A 21904-nucleotide genomic window follows, 5' to 3' on the forward strand; every position below is an offset into this window, starting at 1 on the left:
ATGCTAGAAATATAAAATTATAAATAAAGACAAGCGTAAGTAGACAGCTATAGATAAGTTCTGGCCTACCAAGATCGTAGATTAGGCAAAGTTTGTTTATTTGCCTTAAAGTGTTGTTGCTGCGCACAGTGCGTTAAGTAGGTGGTAAGATTGCGCATGCGCATAGCATGAGTAGAGTAGCCCACTACGTTAATTTCGAAACGCTTTCCCCGCGAAACACTTCAACTACAAACTAACCTTTCCTGTTTTTCCCTTCATTATTATTGTTGTAATAATAAAAATGAGTCTAGACACTCTTTTTGAGCAAATTTTATTGGCGGAGCAGCAGGTGTCAGAAAATATCAAGCAGCTTCATGAAGGTAACAGCAGATTAGCAATGAGCTCGCGAGTGTTTTTAAACGTTAAGAAACACCAATATAATTATTTCACATTAAATATGTCTATATTTCGTAAGTTTGTACAAAATTAAGCTTGTAGAAAATGTTCGTTATTTTGCTCATTCAGTTAAAGATGCCATCAAGAGTGTGCAGGACAAAATAAACTCCTCACGTGAAAAACTGGAGGAAGCACATCGTGAACTGGATGAGAAGGTATGGTCTCTTACCCAGTGTTTAAAAAGAGACACATAATGACAGATTAGAAAATATTAATTTCCCTTTTCATTTTTCTTAAGTGTTAAGTGAATGTATAGGCCTAACGTTACCTCAGATAGAAATATTGCCACACAGAAACTGCCACTCATCTTAAAGTTTATCTGTGCAGAAAGCTGATATGTAGTATTAATATCCTTTGGCGCTGTGAAAAGGCATTCTGTTTCATGATTAAAACACTTCATCTAATGGACAGGATACATTAAAATGGAGTGGATCAATTCAAAGCGGCACTGCAAAATCAATCTCGTTTCTTTCAGATTACATTAGTATTACTGTTGAAAAATCTTTAAAAATACAATTAACCTTGCAAACATATGGTATACAGTTGGTTTGATACCATTGTCAGACATAGTAAGTCAATGTGCAATTGAGTCATTTGATTAAAGAGGTCAATAGCTTACTGAGGTCAGTACAGAGATGGACTATATATAGGATTCTGAATGCAAAAACTTCCAGATGTGTCCTATTCACATAAACTGATAATCATGCAGTGAATATTCATATTTGTATAAAATGTGTCTTTAACATTTTCACAATTGTTATGCATTATAGCAAGTTTAAAACATTTAGTACAGACTCCTTGAATGACCTCAGTGATCCACCTGAGATGGTGAATGTCACAAAAGACGTGTCTAATTTTCTGCGTAATATGTTTGGTCAGACCAACGCATCTCGTGTAATTGAGACATAATTTGCTTGCATTCTTTGAAGCCAGGTAGAGAATAATTACCTGAAGGATCCTTGATGTCTTTCACATTTGACTGAGCTGGTAAAAGGAGAGAAGCAGAGACTTGAATTCAAAAGGCAATGCTATGCCAATTACAGAATGACCTACAAACAAAATGACATAAGCTTACCTTAACAAACAGCACTGAAGCCACTGATCCGACAGATGAGCAACATGCTGTGCTGCCGCAATGTCTTTGTGCAGCCAGTTAGAAAACTTCACTGTTGTGAATGCAAAGTTCATTTTGTGGGATCCTTCATTTGGGGACCATCTGACACAAGACACTGATCAAATTCATGATTAATTTGTGATCATAGGCTCAGCTCCTGGCTGAAACCAAACTGCAGTTTGCATTGATGACAAAGCGACAAGATCAACTGGAAAGCCAGAAAGAGGAACTCCTTGGACTGCAGAGAGATCTCAAAGAAAACCTGGTACATACAACCTTCCACATTGGAGTTATATTCCTTCTTTTTAGAAAGACCGTTGTCTCTTCATTACACACTCCATTGAAACACAACAAAGTCTGAAATAGTATTATTATAATTATGAAAATGGTCACCATCATGTCGACTGATAAAGAAAGTTTTCATACCTAGCATTATCCATCATCCACTACAATGCACATGCTGAAGTGTTACAATATGCTTTTGTACTATTTGTAATCTGCATAATAGCCTTTCCATTATTTTTTAATTCAGGACAGACTGAAAAGAGAATCCTGTGAAGAAAGAGAGAAATTCTTGAAGGAAATTATAACTTTCAACAATGAATTCAACCTAATCAGCAACAGAAATGCTGTTTTTCACACCCAAACCCTATCTAAAATCCAGAGCTTGGAGCTGGAAGCTGAAACGCTACACAAAGGTAAAAGTTAAAAATAAAATAAATATCAGACAAAAGTATTTAATGCACTGCACACATCAATGTATTGAGAACAAAATACTGTACTCTGTGCATAAGGCAGATCTGATCTAAATGAAACCAGTAATAGCTGGGAATTAATAGTCTACAGTCACTGCTGAATAAGATAATATAGGCTTGCACATAAGTTTTAATATCAGGCAATTATCCATCATTATGTATAGTACTGTTCAAAAATGTATGCTTGGTAAGATTTTTAAGTCTCAGCACGTCAAGACTTTTTTTGTATCAAAAGATACAGTAATACTGCAAGTTTTTTAAAATTAATTTTTAACAATTTTAGGAATTTTAAATCTTTCACCCAAAAGATTTAGATTAACAAGCACTGAATGACTAGCCTTCGTTGACATGCTGAAGTGTCATTCAGCTTGCAGAAAATGCACGGTTGTTTCTCAGGTTTAGATAAAACATATCTGAAGGTATAAAGAAGGTATGACAAGGTGAAAACAAAACTTTGTATTCAGAAGGCATCCACAAAGTTATCATTGAAGTGGTGCTTGTTCTTCAAAGGACCGTTTGTTGTAGCTCTAACCACCTGCCAGCAGGTTACTTAAGTTGTCACCTTTGCTGTTCCTCAGAGATGGACTTGCTGAAGCAAAAGAACACTTTTCTAAGCTCCATGGAGGCAGAGAAGAGATCACTAGAAGCTGAGCTCCAGGATATACAATCACAGCTTACAGGTAAAACAGGGCTCTGCTCACTTAAAAACTTCCTCTGACAGAGTTTAGAAATTTCAATGTGTCAAAATAGGCCTCTCATCCCTTTATTTTTCTGTTCGTCTGCAGATATAGAGAGAGATCTGAAGGAAGCAGTGGCACTAACAGAGAGTTTGAAGACAGAGAGGCTCATGGTCCGTCAGAAACCCTTGACAGACAGCACTTGTATTAGGCAAGAAAGTTATCACCTATCGTAATGTTAGCATGATCCATGAGGAGCGTGAGTGAAGATTGCTGAATTTCCCTTCATCCATCTCTCCATCTTCCTCCTCCTGTCCCTTCAGCATGTGTAAATAATGCAGCATTAGGTCCATTCTATTAATTAGGTCTTTGATATGTTGCTTACTATGTCCGGTCCAGAGTTAGATAAACACAACTCCTTCAGATCAGCGCCCCAGTAGGAAGTGATGATGGAAAGGGGATCGATAGCTACCCTGTCTCAGAAGAAAGGTCCTCCACTGGGGTGCGTAAATCATACGTGGGGGTAGTGTGTGGAGCGTAGCACAAATCTTCATCATTAATAGGACAGGCTGTATAAGCTCACAGGATGTGCTGAGGATGAGGCTTTTGGGACAGCGTTTCTAAGCTCAGCATGTGTTCATTCCTCTCCTACGTAGTAATGAATTACACTTAAACACATGCCCCCATTGTGCATAGGGCAGTTTTTCCCCTCTATTGATCATCTGCCATTTAACACGTCAGTAGAAATTCAGTCTATGTAAGTGGAAGTTCTGAGAGAAACTCCCAAACTTTACTACATGGCAAGGTTTTAGTGATTTATTTTGCTAACGTGAAGATGTTTCTAGTTTTAAATGTTTTATGACTCTAAAAAAGATTTTCTTTAACTTAACCAGACCTCCAAGTTGATTTCCAGCAGTATTTAATGAGCTTATTCACATTCCTTATTTGCAGTTCACACCAAATAGATAAAACATTTTTTGTTGTAGTTGTTTTGTGTGAGTGCAAATTTATACAACATAATTGTTCTAAACTTTATTAGTAAATGCTAAAATCACTTTTAAAATGTGCATTTAAACAAAACATTATTTTATGTTGATTTGCCTTAATTGGTTACATCCTGGAAACCCATTAAGCTGGAACAAGAAACATCTCATTTCAAAAAAGATTTGCTTACTTTTGTTCTGATGTCAGTACTCTGTTTTGAAAATGTCTTTTTCCAAAGCAATTTTTCAGTCTAAAGTAGCTCATTTAATTATGTCTATATATGAAAAGCTAAGCATTGGCACAGTATATATTTAGTTTTAATTAGTCCCGTTAGACATTTCCTTACTGTACAGGCAAAATTGTGGTTTCCCAAGGCTGTGGTGTTTATCACATACATTTTGGCCTTAAGGCTCGCTTTTCTCTTAAAGTTGTAGTTGTAACCTGATAAAGGAAGATTGTATACCATCCGTGTCATTTTTGTGATTATATTCTGTACTCAGTGAATATGTGCTTATTCAAGGTTGGCTTTTCCTGTAGCATGCTAAGGATTTCACTGTGCTCGCTTTAGCAGAGACGCCCCTCAGGCTCTGCTGGAAATAATGTGCAAATTTCCTGCAATCATTTCCCTGAATATGAATTAATGTATGAATATATGAATCATTTATATCAATCTATCTATTTATCTAAACATCCAGTATTTAGACTGATATTTCCTTGCAAGTCAGCATTTATAAATTTATTTCTAACAAATACATTAACTAGCTTTCAGAAAGTACACTTAGTACAGTAATAGTTCTCTGCTCAACACAATCAAAGAAATTAACAAAAAACAATGATTGAGTGATTTGTCAATTTCACTAAGTATATCTTTCTCTATTCTTTTAGTTCTCTTAATAATATGAAGTGTAAACTGGAATGATTTGAACAAGATTATTTTTTATTTATTTATTAAGATTTGAAATATGATGAATGCATGTGTCATTTTAGGCTTGTATCATTTCGCTTTGAGCCTCAAGATTGGTTAACCATGCCCAGTTCTCATGCATGTGTCTGTGTGTGCCATTCAGACTCAAGAAAGAGCTGGAGTTGTACAAAGAAGAAGAGCTTGAACTTCTGCGAGAGACCCTCAGCTCTGAGATTCGCTCCCTGCAACTGGTAACTATGTACTTTTCAAACACAATGAAATAAAAAATGGTCTTTCTCGTTGACCCTTCTACAATCTACTTATACCCGAAGCTAAGGCACTGAGGAAGTATTTTAAGCAGTTTAGTTATTGAGCTTTCTAGGAACATGCTAATAGGAACGTGTTTGTTGTCATACAATGAAGAAAAAACATTTTCTTTGCAGAAGATATCACAGAAGGGCATTTTGTGTTGAGAGAGCTTCAGTGAGACTTCAGCATGTGCTTCAAAAACCTTCTGTGTTTTGTAGGCTTATATTACTATCACTTATGTTTTGCCTTTCAATTATTTAATTTAGTTGGTCACAGACTTCATGTACAGTTTAAACAATATTGTAACAACTATAGTTTAGATCTTGCTTATTTGTAATGTTAAAAAAGTCTAACTAAACTAGCTCTTTTTAGAGTAGAAATGTTCTTGTTATTAGATGCCCATCTTCATCTGATTCTGTCATGCATTCACATTACAGTTTTATCTAAAATGCGGATAACACTGGCATCTAGTGGTTCTGTTGCAACAATACATCCCAAAGAGAACATTTGAATTACCTTTTATCTATGCTTGCAAATAGACCAAATTGCTTTCATGTAATTCCCAAAAATAGGCTGCTGCTTTGTTATTAAATATGTCATTAAACATTTTGGACACAAATGGAAATGGACTATTTTGGCTGTCTAAAGAAACTCACACACAATTTCTCAGCACGGCGGAAATGTTAAACATCACGCAATCATGTTTAAAATGAACAGGGACAGATTCATTGACCTCAAGCTATGATTGGATGACTGGTGCACATCTGCCATTAAGCTGATCTGTCTGATTCTTGTCTCCTCCTTAGACCCCAATGGGAAGATAATTCCAGCCACGGAAATTAAATCCTCTGAAGCCCTCTGAGTAATAGGCTGCTTTATTTTCCCATTGTCTGAGCATATTTAATCGTATACTGTAAAATCGCTTAGAGAAACATGACTAATGTCTGAAGATTTTGTAAATCTCCCCCAATTAAAACTGCTAATACTTAGAATAAAAAAAGAGAGGCCTAAATAAATAAACTATTCTTTGTAAATTATGCTGCCTGTGCTAGTTTGCCCTTTATGCTTTACCCTTGTGATCTACTAGGGTATTTTTGTACTGGGCCTTGTCATTATGAAGATTCATTAATTGTTACATCGTGTACAGTAATTCCTTAATTGTGACATTTTCCATAGTTTCCATTTTATTAACATATTTGCACTTATATGACTCAAGTCCAAAAACTTTATTAAAAGCTTTATTGCACAGAATATCCACTATGTCAGTTCTGAACAATTTTTAGATCTCCTTTAATTATTCTTTTAGCCACAGAGAAGGCTGGAAGACTCTATTGATTGTGTAATGCCTGCCATAACCAGCTCTGACTGGAAGACTGTTGTGATGTTCCCCATTAATTGTTCATTGCTCTTTATTTTCTGACAATCCTGGCCCTGAGGGAAGTAGGCAGAAGGGGCTCCTGACACTGCAGTGTGGGACTCTGCAGAGAGAAGTTAATGGGAGATGTAAGAAAACACCTCGTTCAGAACACCTGAACACTATAGTATTCAGGATTTACATTGGTACCAGTAAACCTAAGATATTTCTGCATAATATAGTCAGATTTAAACAAATGTGTATGCGTGATGTTTTCAGAACTTACTGTCGCATATAGCCAGTCTGTTGCCACCAATGAACTGTGTTGTCCACTTGTCTTGTGTGGCAGAACTGCATTCCTCAAACAGCCTTGATCTTCTTAGAAAACTGAAATCATAACCCTGTTTGCATGGAAAGATTAAATACAGAAGAATACATGTTTTGTTTTTAGGATGCTGGTGTGTACCCTATAGGACTGGCATGGATTCTGTTGTTAAGCTTGTTGTCAATATCTTGGGTTGTCCACTGGGAGGCGCTGATGAATCAGTGGGTTATGTCTGTTGAGGTCTGTCAGGGTAGAACTTGCACACTTGCAAAGTACAACCTATCACATTTGCCACACTTGCAGTATTTGCGCTTCATTGCTTGAGTATGTCATTTGCCTCAAGTGTTCAAGTGAACACATGTTTGTAGAACATTTTGATTAAATACATTTTGATTTTCAGTACTTTTCGCATTAAAGTGCCCCTATTATGGGTAATGAAAGGTTCATACTTTGGTCCCCGACAACAGTTTGACATGCATGCAAGGTCAAAAAGCCTTTTCATTGTCTTGCAATATGCATTTATTTTTACCTTACTTGCGCAATGACTCCCTAACGATTTGCTCAACGATTTTGAGAGACAATAACTTTATACACGGTGCACTTTCAGATTTAAAACTGTTTTCGAACCGTGTTACACACTGCATGAAAGGTGATTTTCAGAAATCCATAATAGGGGCACACACTTTAAACAAGCTTCAAATAAAGTGTCTATTCAGTAGTCCCTATAAAAGTGAAAAAATCATTTGCAAACATTTTACAAAAGTGCACATACTCTTTGCAGAATCTTAGATCAAGATACATTTACTAGAGACGCAAAATGAAATAAGATAAGAAAAGATAAGTCTTGTTTTCTGAGAAATTGATCAAAATGACTGTGATTATAACAAGATCAAATTTCTGCCAATGTAGTCAGAAAAAATAAATTCATTAAAAGGGAAGATTATATTATTTTTGACTCCAGTGGCAGATATTTATTCTTGTTTCAAGCATAAATATTTTTGTTCCGTTTCATAAGACTTCTTCATTTTCAATCTCCAGTAAATGTATTTTGATTTAAGATATTCTAAGATAAGATATTATATTTTGGTTTAGATATTTGTTAGAAAACAAGACAAAAGTACTGAGGTAGGGCTTTTTTTTTTGCAGTGCATGCAAAATTTAATGTCATGACTTTATGAATGTAAGAATTTCTGCTTTGATTTTAGATCTTTTTAATACCTGCAGAAACCCTAAACTCAGAAATGTAATTTATACTTTATAGGGAAAAGTTTATGCAGGTTATGCTTAAACTACAAAACATTGTTTTAATTTTAATTTAAATCAAAATTGTATGTTTAAATCTCAGTATACAATACAGTATATATATATATTTTTTTTTTTTTGTTATATGAATAAAAAACAAAAATAAAACCTGTTATAGCAATGAGAATAATGTACAACATACCGCATTGCACATAGGTTTACAGTAGGCCTTATTCTTCACAGATACACACAGCAGGCCTCCATCCTCTAGCACTGCTGGAGCTGAACAGTTTGCTGGCAGTAACCTTCGTAACTCTGTGAAGAGAGGATCTGTTCATTACTTTATAGACATACATATTAGCTGTGTTTAACTCGCTGTCTTTCAACTATGTTTAAAAGTAATCGCATAAGGTACACATCTGATACCTGGGTGCCGTGCTGTGTTTGCAACTGAAAACGTATCAGATATTGCACTGTATTGAAGTTTTGGAAAAACAGCCTATATGCTAGTGAGTAAAACATGGTAGGATAATATCATAGTATGTTGTTTAGAACCTTTTTCGGAGGGGGTCATTGAATTACCTTCATTTTGGTGCTTCCGGAGGATATCAGTCAGTGTTTGTAGTTGGTTAAAAATGTTTGCATTTTGGTATGCTGTCCATGTAATAGATTCCATTTCAAGACAATTTTTCAAAGCCTAAATAAAGAGAGGTTATATAAATATAAAAATCTCATTGTATTTTTATACGTACCTGCACTAGTCAATAGTGATTTTATTAAAACAATATTTTGTATGTTAATAGATAGTTTGAGTCTGAATCGTAGCTGTAGATAATTCTATACCTGAAGCTGTTTGTCAATGTGATCATAAGTAAATTCAGAGGATGAACAGGAAGAATTATTATTTCCATTAGCTGTAGTCAATAGAAATGCTGTAGAACATCACAAAGACATCTCAAGTAAAACATCTTTACAGAGATATAAGAATCAAATCATTCAAGATTTAGCATGCATGGTGTGAAGTAATCTAAACAATGCTTACCAAAGAGCAAGCAAAGCTGCTTCCATATTCTGCTCATTGCTGTAAATTTCACGTTGTTAGTTCTGTTGCAAAAGACCCTATGCTATGTTTACCTCTGAATCGTTCTTTTTGGGAAAATTTATTGCATCATAGGTGAATGTGCATTCATCTTGTTTACCAAATTACAACACACCTGCTGTGCAAATGTCTGTTTAGTTCAACGTTCATTTTATTTTCTGTCATGTTCCCAAAAAAAGACAATCAGAAATGGACAACGTGCTAAATGTTTTCACTGCTCAAACAGAACAGACTAATTGCCAGAACACAACTACCCTGGTATACTTCATAACTCTTTTGTTGTGTTTTTCAGCTTCTGTTTGCTTTGATATTAAGTTGTGTTTTGCACTCCTGCATCTCTGTAGGATATTTACTCACTCACTGTTGGTCAGAGTGGTTCTGGACTTAACAGCTTTATCCTAACATCGACTTTGGCACCTTGCTGCCTCCGTCTCTCAACTAGGTTGCAGTGTTAATTACGTTGACGAAGACGACAACAAAAAATATTCGTCAACGAACCTTTTTTCTGTGACAGAGACTTGACGTTGAGGAGCTAAAACTAATATCTGATGATAAAAACTATGACGAAATTTATGTGCGTCTTCATTAACAAGACGAGATGGGACTAAATGTTATTTGAGGACTACCGGACATTCAAAATACATCCTATAGGCTAAATTAACTGTCTTGTCTTTCAAAATGTGCGTCTCTGTCATTGGATAAGGTGCGTTTACATGGCAGCCGCAGTGGACGATAGGCTACCAAAACGCGAACTAGCGATCTGAAACAATGGCCAGACGTCCCGTTTTTCCCGGGAGTCACAATTCATTGTCGATTAACTTAAAGTCAGTGAAGGTGCGATAGGCGGAAACGCGCTGATAGAAGTGCTCTCTCTCGCGCGCGCGCTCCACTTCTTCAGTTCTCATACAGCGCGCAATCAGTTCTCAGCGCTCAAATACACACACAGCAGTCCACATGTCTCTCATGTAGAGTATCTCTCGGAAATACAGTCCGTTATGGTTTAAGTGAGCTTAAACAGGTGTGCATGTCAGTAGGCTATTATACATACATACCTTCTGTCTTAAATGGACAGCATTCCTAATTATCTGTGTCATAAATGTTAACCAACAAAAGTTGTTAAATGTATACTTGTTAAGTAAACCTACTGTATCTGAAAAATGAGTTTAATTTATATCTCTACCAAAAAATGAACATTTATTCCAGTAATTCAATCCTTGATTCAAATTTCTCATAACTAAGCTTAATTGTTTTGGTCTAAAGAGAGAAGAATTGATGACTATTTTTGTTTGAATACTACATATAAAATAGCTACCAAAATAAATGTTGGTAACTGCAGTTTGACTAAAAGTAATTACTAAAAGTTGACAAAAATGCAATGACTTTTTGTCGATTAAAATTAGACTAAAACTATGAAAGACTCAAATGACTAAAATGTGACTAAGACTATTAAGCATTTTCGTCTCAAGATAAAGACTAAGACTAATACCTGCCAAAATTAACACTGCTAGGTTGCCTTGACAGTAACCAACTGTGCCAATATTTATACCATTCACTTAAAGGGATAGTTCACCCAAATTGACATCATTTACTTACCCACAAGTTGTTCTTCTGCTAAACACAAAAGAAGATATTTTAAAGAATGTGTTAGTCCCCGTTGACTGCCATGTCATGGAAAAGAAAATACTACTAGGTGCAAATAGTAAATGTGATCTAGAAACTTCATAAATGCTGTTCTTTTGAATGTTCCATTCATTAAAGAATCCAGGAAAATATGAGTCATGTGACTTTGTCAGCTGCTGTAATGGCTGCTGAAAATTCAACTTTGTCATTAAAGGAATAAATTACATTTTAAAACATATTGAAATGAAAGCGTTATACATGAAATATCGCTACAATTATATTTAATTCTAACAGTAATTCACACTATTGCTGTTTTTAGTGTAGTTTTGATCACATAAATGAAGCCTGGGCAAGCATAAGACTTCTTTCAGAAACTTGAAAAAAAAATTGTACAAACCCCAAACTTTTAGTGTAAATTTAAAAAATAATAATCATATTTCTTGCAAAAAAAATCAGTATAAATCCCAGAGGTGTTTATTTAAATGTATTAAATCATAATTTAATTTGCAGATCTTATTTTCTGATCTCTTCTGTATTATTTTTTATTAACTGCGAGTGCACCTTAAAATGTATTAGTGTGTTTCAGGCAGTAAAAGCATGAAAGAACATTGTCAAACAATTCACTAGAGAGAGCACTACTTTTGGGCTAATGAAGATTCACTCTGCAGGAATACCTAGACATTAAATCATGCCTCAAAGGACTGCTCGATCAAACACATTAAATCATAATAATTACTTACTCCTCTAATTGCTCATTTGTTTAATTTGAGGATTAATTACTGCAGTACACAACGATGACAAAGGCTTTAAGTAAACTCATTTTACTTGATTGTAGAGTCTTTAGTTCATTGTCTTTGAGGGTGAATACAGATTTAATGAGAGCTCTCCTGTTATGGGTTAAGAGGTTTGGAAGTGGTGATTGTACGGTTGTAATGTTCTAACCTATTCTTTAAGTGTCTCCACAGAAAAGCAGCTTAAACACAGCTTTACATTATTAAACATTTAATACCTAGCCAGTGGCCTGCCAGACAAAAACAGAGTGGCTCTTTTCTGTTGTTTGTGGGATATGCACATTCCATTGATCATACATTTGTTGAGTGGTTAATGCTGCTTATTGCAGTGTAATTCTTTGTCAGCCAAATAATTGGGGTTGTGTTCATTTTGCATTTTAGTAATGACTTTCAAACTAAAGGATTTATGTCTAACAGTAAAAGAGAAAATTAAAACAGCTGCTTAAACTTGAGGACTTGGCAAAAATGCTACATTTTTTCTGATTTTAATTAGAGCATAAATCATAGTTTTTTATTTATTTTCAGTCTAATGCAATTAACTGCGTGAGCCTGGCAGAGGGACAAATGCGAATGCTTTTCATCTGTTGTGTTAGGACAACCGCTGCCTAAAGCGCTTTATACACAAATTAGCAGATAATGTTTCTGAAACAATGTAATATCAGTGTGCTCGGATGGTTTTGTTTGACTCTCATTTCAGTGACATCTTTTTAGATTAAATGGAAGTTGGTAATACAAAGAAATCACTGTGAGAAAGACAAGGAGTGATTTGAGGTGTTGGTTGTGTTCAGGCGCTTTGGGAATCAAACAACATGTTCTCTCCGAGCGTCTGGGACCTTTACCAACACACTGTCACATCTAAAACCATGGAGCTTTACTCACTAAAAGAGATTGCTCCTAGGGGTATTTACAGATTAATATTTAAAAAAAAAAGTTTTTCTTGTACTGTTGATGAAGGATTCCATCCGTCCCTCAAAGTCTTGCATGAAGACAGACTGGGGAAGTAAAATCTGTTTTTGTAACACAAATGGGCTCTTATTGTTAACTTAAGTATTTAGAATAATATAGAGGAACAGTAGACACATCTCATCACATCTTGTCAGGTGTACACATTATTTTCCTTTGCTGTTTTTGCAGTATTGCAGTAGTATACAAGGAATTTAATATTTTCTAAGTTTTAGAAGTAAAGACAACGCATACATCAGAGGAGCTTTGCTGTTGCATGTGTAGGCCAACATCTACAGTAATATCATCCGTATGACATTCTGCCCATGAGTTAAATAGTGTCAGAATGGAGGGAAATGCCTATTAGATTCTATCTTCTCCTTATGCCATAAGTAAGCACTTGATTGACCTGTTGTGACAGAGCATTAACAAAAAGGTACTGCTCTGATCTTTTCTTATTTTATTTTGTGAAAAGTACATTCTAGATAGATGCATTCACAGCTAATGCCTGTTTTTTCCCCATTCTTTGTCAACCCATTTTTGTTGGCACACACACACACACACACACATATATATATATATATATATACTTGTGTGTGTATTGATTTTCAGCATTTAATTTGCTTAGCTGTAGTTAGCTAGTTAGCTACCTTAAAATTAGCAATTTTAATATCAGTATACTGAAAATATATGAATACTGAAATTGATGTTGTTTTGTAAATGGAGTGTTTGGCGGGTTTGTTGTTTATCTACCCAGACTAATTATGATGCTCAACACAAGTAAAGGAACAGGTTAGATTTTGCATGTGGGATTGAGAGTTAGAAGGGTTCAGGTATTATAGACATAATGTAGATTGAAGGGAGGATGTAAAATGGATGAGAAAGTGTAAACTCAGTTGAAGTGCACCTATCTTATTGCATTTTCTATGAGAGAAGATACAAAACAGTGGGAGCTGTCATGGTAATATGTTTCATGTTCACATATGCGTGTAGAGAAAAGTAGAAAAGAGGTGAAAGTTGACACTTAAAAGGGAGTATAAGGAACGAGGGATTTGTTAATAGCATGCCTTAAGCAGTATACTCAGAGGAGAACTTTGTGTAGCTGGGAATTTGGCATGGACCGAGTGTTGGCCAATCCTTGCTATAGAGGGTCTCAGGCAGTAATCTATCCAATACACCCCACAGCTGGAAACCTTCTCTGATGTATGCTTGGATAGAGGAGCTCAAGGGCAAATTCTGATGCAAGGCCTCCACAAGGGCCATGGTATTTATAGACTTGGCACAGAACAGAAGGAATGAGGGTTCGTGATGCCTCAACACAGTCTAGCTTACTCATGGGAAGGGATAGAGAAAGACAGTGAGGAGTTTTCTTTCTTTTCGCGCTTCTCACCCTTCAGTCAAAGAGCAACTCCGTCTTTTCAAACCTTGAGTTTAGTCTTTAAACATTTGAAATGATTAGTTAAATCCACTCTTGGGCGTTCTAAGCATCTCGTATTTTCTGCTTACTGAGTGGTGCAAAACCCTAAAAAACAGGAAAACGGCTATGTCACAGCTGCTTTGGCTCAAAGTGGAGAACATGGAGAAAAAGAGAGAAAAAAATACGCTGCTGGCATTTCAACACCAGAACACCTTAGCCAATGGCTGGTTAAGCATCCTCCCCTAGTGCTTTCCTAATTCTAAATGTCACCGGTGTCCTTAATGCTTTTACACCCTGAAATGCCATTGCTTTGGGTTATGGCTTCATTGGCTGCTCATTTCATGTCACATCATAATTTTTTGTCCAACTATTTTTAGCTTTGAGTTTTTAGTATGGTATGCTGTAGAACATAATTGACACAATCAATTTTCACTACCACCTATACTACCATTGAAAAGTTCAGGGTCAGTAAGATTTTAAAAAAAATGCTTTTGACAGTAATCTCTAATGCTCACTACTTGATAACAAAAAGTACAAAATAGTAATGTAATGTTGTGAAATGTTTTTACATTTTAAAATGATGTTAATGTATTGTAATATATTTTAAAATGTAATTTATTTATGTGTAGGCATTTAGCAGTGCTGAATTTTCAGCAGCCATTACTCCAGTCTTCAGTGTCACATGGGCTCTTATGGTTTAAATATTTAGCATAAAACGTTGACACATCACATTTTGTCAAATATGCATTTTATTCTCATTGCTATTTTTGCCATTTTGTGCTAGTATACAATTCATTTAATATTTCCTAAGATTTCTAAGACAAAAACTGCATCAGAAGAGCTTTGCTGTTGACAACTCTGTATTTCCGCTTGCTCATTTTTAATTATTTTATACTATGTTTTATTAACAAGTTTCGGGAGGAGCACGATCAGATAATCAATCAGTCCGGCCCAGGTGGAGCTCATCAGTTAATCACCTTAACAAGCACAATACGGAAAACTGTTGTGGAACAGAAGTATATATATATATATATATATATATATATACTCAGTCCATTCTTGGGATGAGGGTCCCGAGCTCGGAGCCCTCCCTCTGGACAGCACACCAGATATGCTTACTAATTGCTCAATCATATTATATGTTAGTGCGAACTCCTGAAATGCTACACATCGCAAACCACAACCATCTGAACTGTCAGATAAAGATAGTTATAGTCTCAGATTTGTGTTTTTGTTGGTTATTAAAAAATTAGATTTTCCCAGAAAAGAGGAACAGATGTTGGCAAACGTACATTTTATGCCTTATACCTTGTGTTAATGTTAAATTAGATTATAGTTAATTCAGAATCAGAATCAGAATCAGAATGAGCTTTATTGGCCAAGTATGTTTACACATACAAGGAATTTGTTGTAGTGACAGAAGCCCCACAGTGCAACAGAAAGACAGCAACAGGACAGGACACAGGTAATAAAAGACAAAATAACAACAAATAGCCAATAACCAATGTACAAAGCAGCAAAAAAAACAATATATAATATATAATATAGACAACTATGTATGGGTTAGGGTCATTCAATCACCGGATTGCTTTTTGATTAAAATACACCACTAGATCACAGACTAAATAAGTAAATTATAATTTTTAAAGGCAAGTCTGTGTTAAATGTAAATGTGGTTCGAGAGCCAGACACTGAGTTGATGCATGCTGCACTTTGTAGCACATGTGATCCCTTATTCCAACATAGCATCATCCATGTCATTTTTTTTTAATAACCTCTGACATTATGTGAATTGAAAAGGCTGGGGTTTTAGTGCAAGCAAGTTGAACGAACACTATTATTTTGAAGTCCGAGTAATTCACTGTATAATGCAAACCCCCCCCCCCCCCCCCCCCCCCCCCCCGTCAAGAATATAAGTTCCCTATCAAGGGAACTTCGAACTGCGTCCTCTAGAGGTCGCTATGGGGAACTCCATCTACGTGACCCGTGTCTGAAGCATATATACAAAAACACCAAATATTGGCCGGCGACAGCCTATGACGTCACTCCCGGTGCGCCACAGTATAAAAGGGCGCCGGGAGAAAGCATCATCCTCTTCTTCGTCTTCAATGACTGTTTTGTTTGAAGCGTGCATCTTACGAGGTAAGTATGCTTTACTTTTGTAATGGCGAGCACTAGCAAGGCGTTTGAGAGATGTGTGCATCCGTGTCCACGTTATCGGATGCTTGATGACTCACATGATCTTTGCGTCTTTGGTTTGCGCGCTGCATGTACTGCGAGCGTTTTTCTAAAAGCTCCGCTCTCGTCTGTCTCTCTTTCCGAGGAGAAAGGGGCAGCCGTCTGCTTCCCGCGGTTCAGGACCCTCCGCTGCTGAAGCACGGAGGAAAATGAGCTCATGGGGTTTGCAGGTGGTTCTCGCCAACGAGTTATAGAAGGGATTTTCCTTCTCGCGCTCGTCTGCCGCGAGCGAGGGCGAGCTGTTGGATGACAATGACGCGATTTTGCTGACATCATCTGAGGAAAAGAAAAACGCTGGAATGTGATACATACGCAGCAGCAGGTCAGGCTGTCGCCTCATTACACACTATGGCAGTGTTTCAGGCATTTCAGGCTGATCTGTTGAAAGACCTGGATAAAAGTCAGGGTTTTTAAAAAAATTAAAAAAACCTCCGTACCTCCGTCGAGTCGGTGGTTGAAAGGTTTAGGGAGGCGAAGGCGCGTTCAGCGGCTTTTTAAACCTTCATTTAAACGAGAAGGTCCAGGTCTGCGTTCAAACAGCGCTGGGGTCCTGGCCCAACCCGATCTGAGGATTAGAAATGGGCACAGAAGGCTAGTGTCGCGACTCGCGCCCTTCCCCGCCTGCGGGTAGGGCTTCAGGGTGGCGCGGGTCAAAGAGAGGTAGCAAGACCTGAGGGAGGTGGTCTGGACGAGGCGTTGTGATGCTCTCGCCCAGGCCAGGGTAGAGTTGAACATCTCTCCTTCCCTCAGGGGGCCTGTAAAAAAAAAAAAAAACATCTAAAGCCCTCATCTTCCCCTCTCTAATTCCCCTGCAACCTCAGTTTTCTTTTTCTACCACCTGACCGAGGTTAGGTGAGCACCTCCTGCGCTCTTATTCACTGGTCCCTACACTGGACCGTTCTTCTGCGCGGGATCCATGGATTGGTGAGTACGATCCATTTTTATCAGATTCGCTGGTATGTGTGTTTTATACCATTCGAACTAACCTAAATTAAACCAGTACTACAGGCTGGTATCAGGTGTAGTGCTGAGCAACTTTATTACAATGCTTTGGTTCTGAGGAGCAGCATTTTCTAGTCTGGCCCTTTTGTTCTTCAAACGAGGCCATGATAGGTGCATAGAGGGTTAGGTTAGAACTGCTCACCCTTATTAGGGTTTTAAGTAGCAGTTTCCCTGACCCCTTGTTGCCTTCTGTTCAGCTACCTATTACCCTGATACTATTTCCAGCAGCCTGTTCGGGTTGTTAGGTATCCCTAAAACTGTTTGTAGGTCGAGCTAGCTTTGCTCCCCTCGCCTAGAATGTGGAGGGTAATTTATGAGCATGCCGCTCCCTCCTGAGTGTTTGAAACCCTTTTGCTGTAAGTAGAGTCTCCGCTCCCAGAGCTTTGTTACTTAACAACCTGATCCTGGTTGCTGCTGTACCCATATTTGGTAAGTGCGCACACTAGTCTCTGTGCACTTTTCTAAGAACCACGCTGTGGTAAGATCGCACACCAAGTGTTTTGCGGTCTTTTCTAAAATCCTGTATGGTATGGGTTACGCGCTGAGACTTCGTCCCATTCTTTGAGTTGGTAGGCCTCGGTTTTTACCTTATGCCTCACTCTAATTATGTATGTGCTGAGTATCCTCTCATACTGAGAGTTGAGTTCTTCGCTATCTAGAGCTCTGCCTTGGTTGAACTAGCATGGCTTCCCCTCATTATAGAGGGTCACCTATGAGCATGTTGCTCTTCTTGTGGGTCGAGCTGGCATTTCTCTCCTCTCTATAGAGGATTACTTATGAGCATGCCGCTCCCTTACGAGCGTCTGAGTCCCCTCTTACGTTGAGGGTTGAGTTTTTCGCTCTTCAGAGCTATGCCTTGGTAGAGCTAGCATCGCTCCCCTCATTTTAGAGGGTCGCCTATGAGCATGCTGCTCCCTCAGGAGCTCTCTTTACTGGTCGAGATAGCATTGCTCCCCTCCCTTAGAGGGTCACTTTGACTATGAGCATGCTGCTCCCTCCAGAGAGCATCTGATAGAGAGTAACGTTATTAAAGCTAGAGCATTTGGAGAATAGAAATTTAAAATCCATGATTATGGTAAGTGCGCACGCTAGTCTCTGGGCACTTTCTGAAATCCACGCTGTGGTAAGATCGCACACCGAGTGTCTTGTGGTCTTTTCTAAAAATCCTGTATGGTATGGGTTACGCGCTGAGGCTTCGTCCCATTCTTTGAGTTGGTTAGGCCCCGGTCTCCTTGGGCCCCACTCTACTCATGTATGTGCTAGTATCCTCTCATGAACTGAGAGTTAAGTTCTCCGCTCTCTGGAGCTCTGTCTTGGTAGAGCTGGCATTGGTCCCCTCGTTAGAGGGTTGCCTATGAGCATGCCACTCCCTGCTGAGCGTCTGAGTTTTCCCCTCTTATGAGAGTCGAGTCTCCGCTCTCAGAGCTCCGTTATTCAGAAATTTCAGCACGTCAGGCCTTTCTTTAGGCCTCCTTGTCATCTGACAATACGGTTTCTAAAATCCATATTTGGTAAGTGCGCACGCTAGTCTCTGTGCACTTTTCTAAAAACCACGCTGTGGTAAGATCGCACACCGAGTGTCTTGTGGTCTTTTCTAAAAATCCTGTATGGTATGGGTTACGCGCTGAGGCTTCGTCCCATTCTTTGAGTTGGTTAGGCCCCGGTCTCCTTGGGCCCCACTCTACTCATGTATGTGCTAGTATCCTCTCATAACTGAGAGTTAAGTTCTCCGCTCTCTGGAGCTCTGTCTTGGTAGAGCTGGCATTGCTCCCCTCGCTATAGAGGGTTACTTTGAGCATGCTGCTCCCTCACGAGCTCTCCTTGTTGGTCGAGCCGACACTGCTCCCCTCGCTATAGAGGGTTATCTATGAGCTTGCTGCTCCCTCCAGAGCATATGAAAAGAACGATGTTTATAAATCCATGTTATGGTAAGTGCGCACGCTAGTCTTTGTGCACTTTCTGAAAGCCACGCTGTGGTAAGATCGCACACCGAGTGTCTTGTGGTCTTTTCTAAAAATCCTGTATGGTATGGGTTACGCGCTGAGGCTTCGTCCCATTCTTTGAGTCGGTTAGGCCCCGGTCTCCTTGGGCCCCACTCTACCTATGTATCCCCAGTGATACCTTTTGCACGGGGGCTACTACTAAGGATCTGTTGTTACAGTTCCTTCAGCGAGCTCTTGTAAGGAGCAAGCAGTAGCCCCTGGGTGACAGGCCAGGCTTAGTTACTATCCTAAGCGCTTGGTCGTATCCCCTTAAAGGAATCCTTCTTTCTGATTCCAAGCCTTGAGTTTTACCCTAGGTCCAGGAGGTCCGGCCTCTATCAGGTAAGTCCGGGGTATGAAACTCAGGCCTTTGGCCGAAGGGGATAATGTCACTGACAGCCGTCAATTCATCCCAGGGACAACTCCTTTATCGTTGATAAGAGTTGATGCTTAGTGCTCGCCTTTGGAATGGCATGCACTTCCCTCAGCATGGCGGCGTGGGTATATCGTTCCCCATAGCGACCTCTAGAGGACGCAGTTCGAAGTTCCCTTGATAGGGAACGTCTCAGGTTACGTATGTAACCATGGTTCCCTGAGAGGGAACGAGACACTGCGTCCTCTAGACTTTAGGCCATGCTTCGGATGCAGCTTCAGACGAAGAAGTGGATGATGCTTTCTCCCGGCGCCCTTTTATACTGTGGCGCACCGGGAGTGACGTCATAGGCTGTCGCCGGCCAATATTTGGTGTTTTTGTATATATGCTTCAGACACGGGTCACGTAGATGGAGTTCCCCATAGCGACCTCTAGAGGACGCAGTGTCTCGTTCCCTCTCAGGGAACCATGGTTACATACGTAACCTGAGACGTTTTGCTTTGTCTTATTCTCTGAATTAGAGATTTGCAAAACAACATAAGTTATTATCCACTAGGAGCTGAGCTAGTATTGATATATGGCTAAAAACTCTTGGCTGATGGCACCACAGCAATGTACTCAATCAGGAATGTTGGTAACCAAAGAGTTTTGGTGCCCATTGACTTGCACTGTATGGACAAAAAACCTTACCAGACACATCATACAAGTCATACAGTTTTGTAACAACATGAGGGTGAGTAAATGACAACAGAATTGCCATTTTTGGTTGAACTATCTCTGTAATATGCACAAAACTCTCATAGAGACCTTCAGATTGTGTATAATAACGGGAACATTGCTCACAGTAGGTGATTTGAGGTCTCTCACTGTTAATTTGATTGGATTTGTTTGTTTAGCACCATATTTTCTGTTACGGACATGCCCTTTGCTATTATCATTGTGGGGAATTGCTTTTGTGTTCTTAATAGAAGCACAGCGGGCCTCAGTTGAGATGCACCTCCATCAGTTACATCTGTCAGTCTGGGGTGCTTATGTGAAATCTGGACAGGTGTGAGGTCAAGTTTTTATTTTATTAACCAAGGTCAAGCTTTTAACATTATTGGTGTTGCAATACATGTATGCCATGTGAATGTTGTGGTTCACAGATCAAACTATGCAGTAAGATACCATTCTGAGAACCATTCTGACCCCATTAGACTGTAGTAGCATAGATCTGGCTTGTCTTTTGTTTGAAAATTTGATCTGATGGAGGAATCTAGTTTTCCTCAAATTTGTAGGGCCACACATTTTCCCTTGCCCCCACACTACATAGTTTCATAGCAGTTGCATATTATACTGAAAGTTTGTTTTTACATTTTTAGCTTCTAAAAGAGAATCTCTCCTCTGTGAGGTTTGCTTTGGATGTGATTTGTATGTGATCACATTCATTGGCTTGTGGCACGCTTCACTATTTTCTTTAATTGGATTCTTCATTAGAGCGTAGAGCAAAAAGGAAATGCAAGCATGATGGGACATTTGACAGCTATGAGATGTGCATTGTCCTTAACATCACTGTAAGCCTAACTTGGGTATTATAGCTCACAAATCACAAATAGTCACAAATCTTTAAAAAAACAAGTCTTTTTTATAAAGGCTCAATTACAACTTTCCCTTTTGCTCTGTGATCAAAATTGTGACTATGCGGGCAGATTATTGATTAATAAAGATGTATTTTTGTGTTTTTACTTGCACAATACTGTGTTATGACCTTAAAACACAGTTACCATAGTGCATGTTTTGTATGCTGATACATTTTGATGTTTGCATCACATAACCAGCTCCATATGTCTGGCTTTTTTGATGTAGTAAACTTGCTTCTTAGCTCACTCGGCATGGCATTGCTTTTGTGAAACGTGCCTATGTGAAACGTGTCACAATAAAAGACCTCAAAAACTAGAAGCAAGGCAAAAATGGCTTGGTTGTTTCACGGAATGCATTTAATCTTACATTTGCTTTTGTTAAAGGGGTCATAACATGGATTTTTTTTTATTTTAATATGTTCCTTGAGGTTTACTTATAATGTTAATAAAGTTTTTTTGGGACAAAAAAAACTAACAAATGAATATGTGGAAAAATTATTATATTCAACCCTCATTTCAACCTTCAACCCGACACTCGCATTCAGCATGATCAAGTGAGTGGGGCCTATGTCAATGTGTCGCTCTGAGGGCGGTGTTTATGCAAACGACTGGGGCTAGGTGACATCACCTTGTCCTATAGCATCTAAAATTAGCAGTTTTCTGAGGGTTATTACATAAATGCCTTTTTATTGATGATGAGTATATTTTAAGTTATGAAACTT

At 38.3% G+C, this 21904-nt stretch overlaps 2 protein-coding genes across 2 annotated transcripts; one reads left to right on the forward strand and one right to left on the reverse strand.

The window, feature by feature from the left end:
* Positions 1-148: 148 nt before the first annotated feature.
* LOC306884337 (coiled-coil domain-containing protein 172-like) lies at positions 149-6168 on the forward strand. The gene is made up of 8 exons (XM_079440109.1): positions 149-359; positions 505-590; positions 1698-1814; positions 2082-2247; positions 2883-2984; positions 3090-3192; positions 5033-5120; positions 5313-6168. Exons 1-8 carry the CDS (start codon positions 281-283, stop codon positions 5340-5342), a joined length of 771 nt encoding a protein of 256 aa, XP_079296235.1. The 5' UTR covers positions 149-280; the 3' UTR covers positions 5343-6168.
* A 232-nt stretch (positions 6169-6400) lies between these two features.
* Positions 6401-9245, reverse strand: LOC306884298 (uncharacterized protein). The gene is made up of 6 exons (XM_079440040.1): positions 9142-9245; positions 8943-9031; positions 8682-8796; positions 8302-8414; positions 6819-6933; positions 6401-6656 (listed from the first exon to the last, which is right to left on the reverse strand). Exons 1-6 carry the CDS (start codon positions 9176-9178, stop codon positions 6481-6483), a joined length of 645 nt encoding a protein of 214 aa, XP_079296166.1. The 5' UTR covers positions 9179-9245; the 3' UTR covers positions 6401-6480.
* Between the last annotated feature and the right edge of the window lie 12659 nt (positions 9246-21904).

The sequence above is a fragment of the Barbus barbus genome, assembly GCF_936440315.1.
Source record: "Barbus barbus genome assembly, chromosome: 18".
NCBI classification, from domain to species: Eukaryota; Metazoa; Chordata; class Actinopteri; order Cypriniformes; family Cyprinidae; genus Barbus; species Barbus barbus.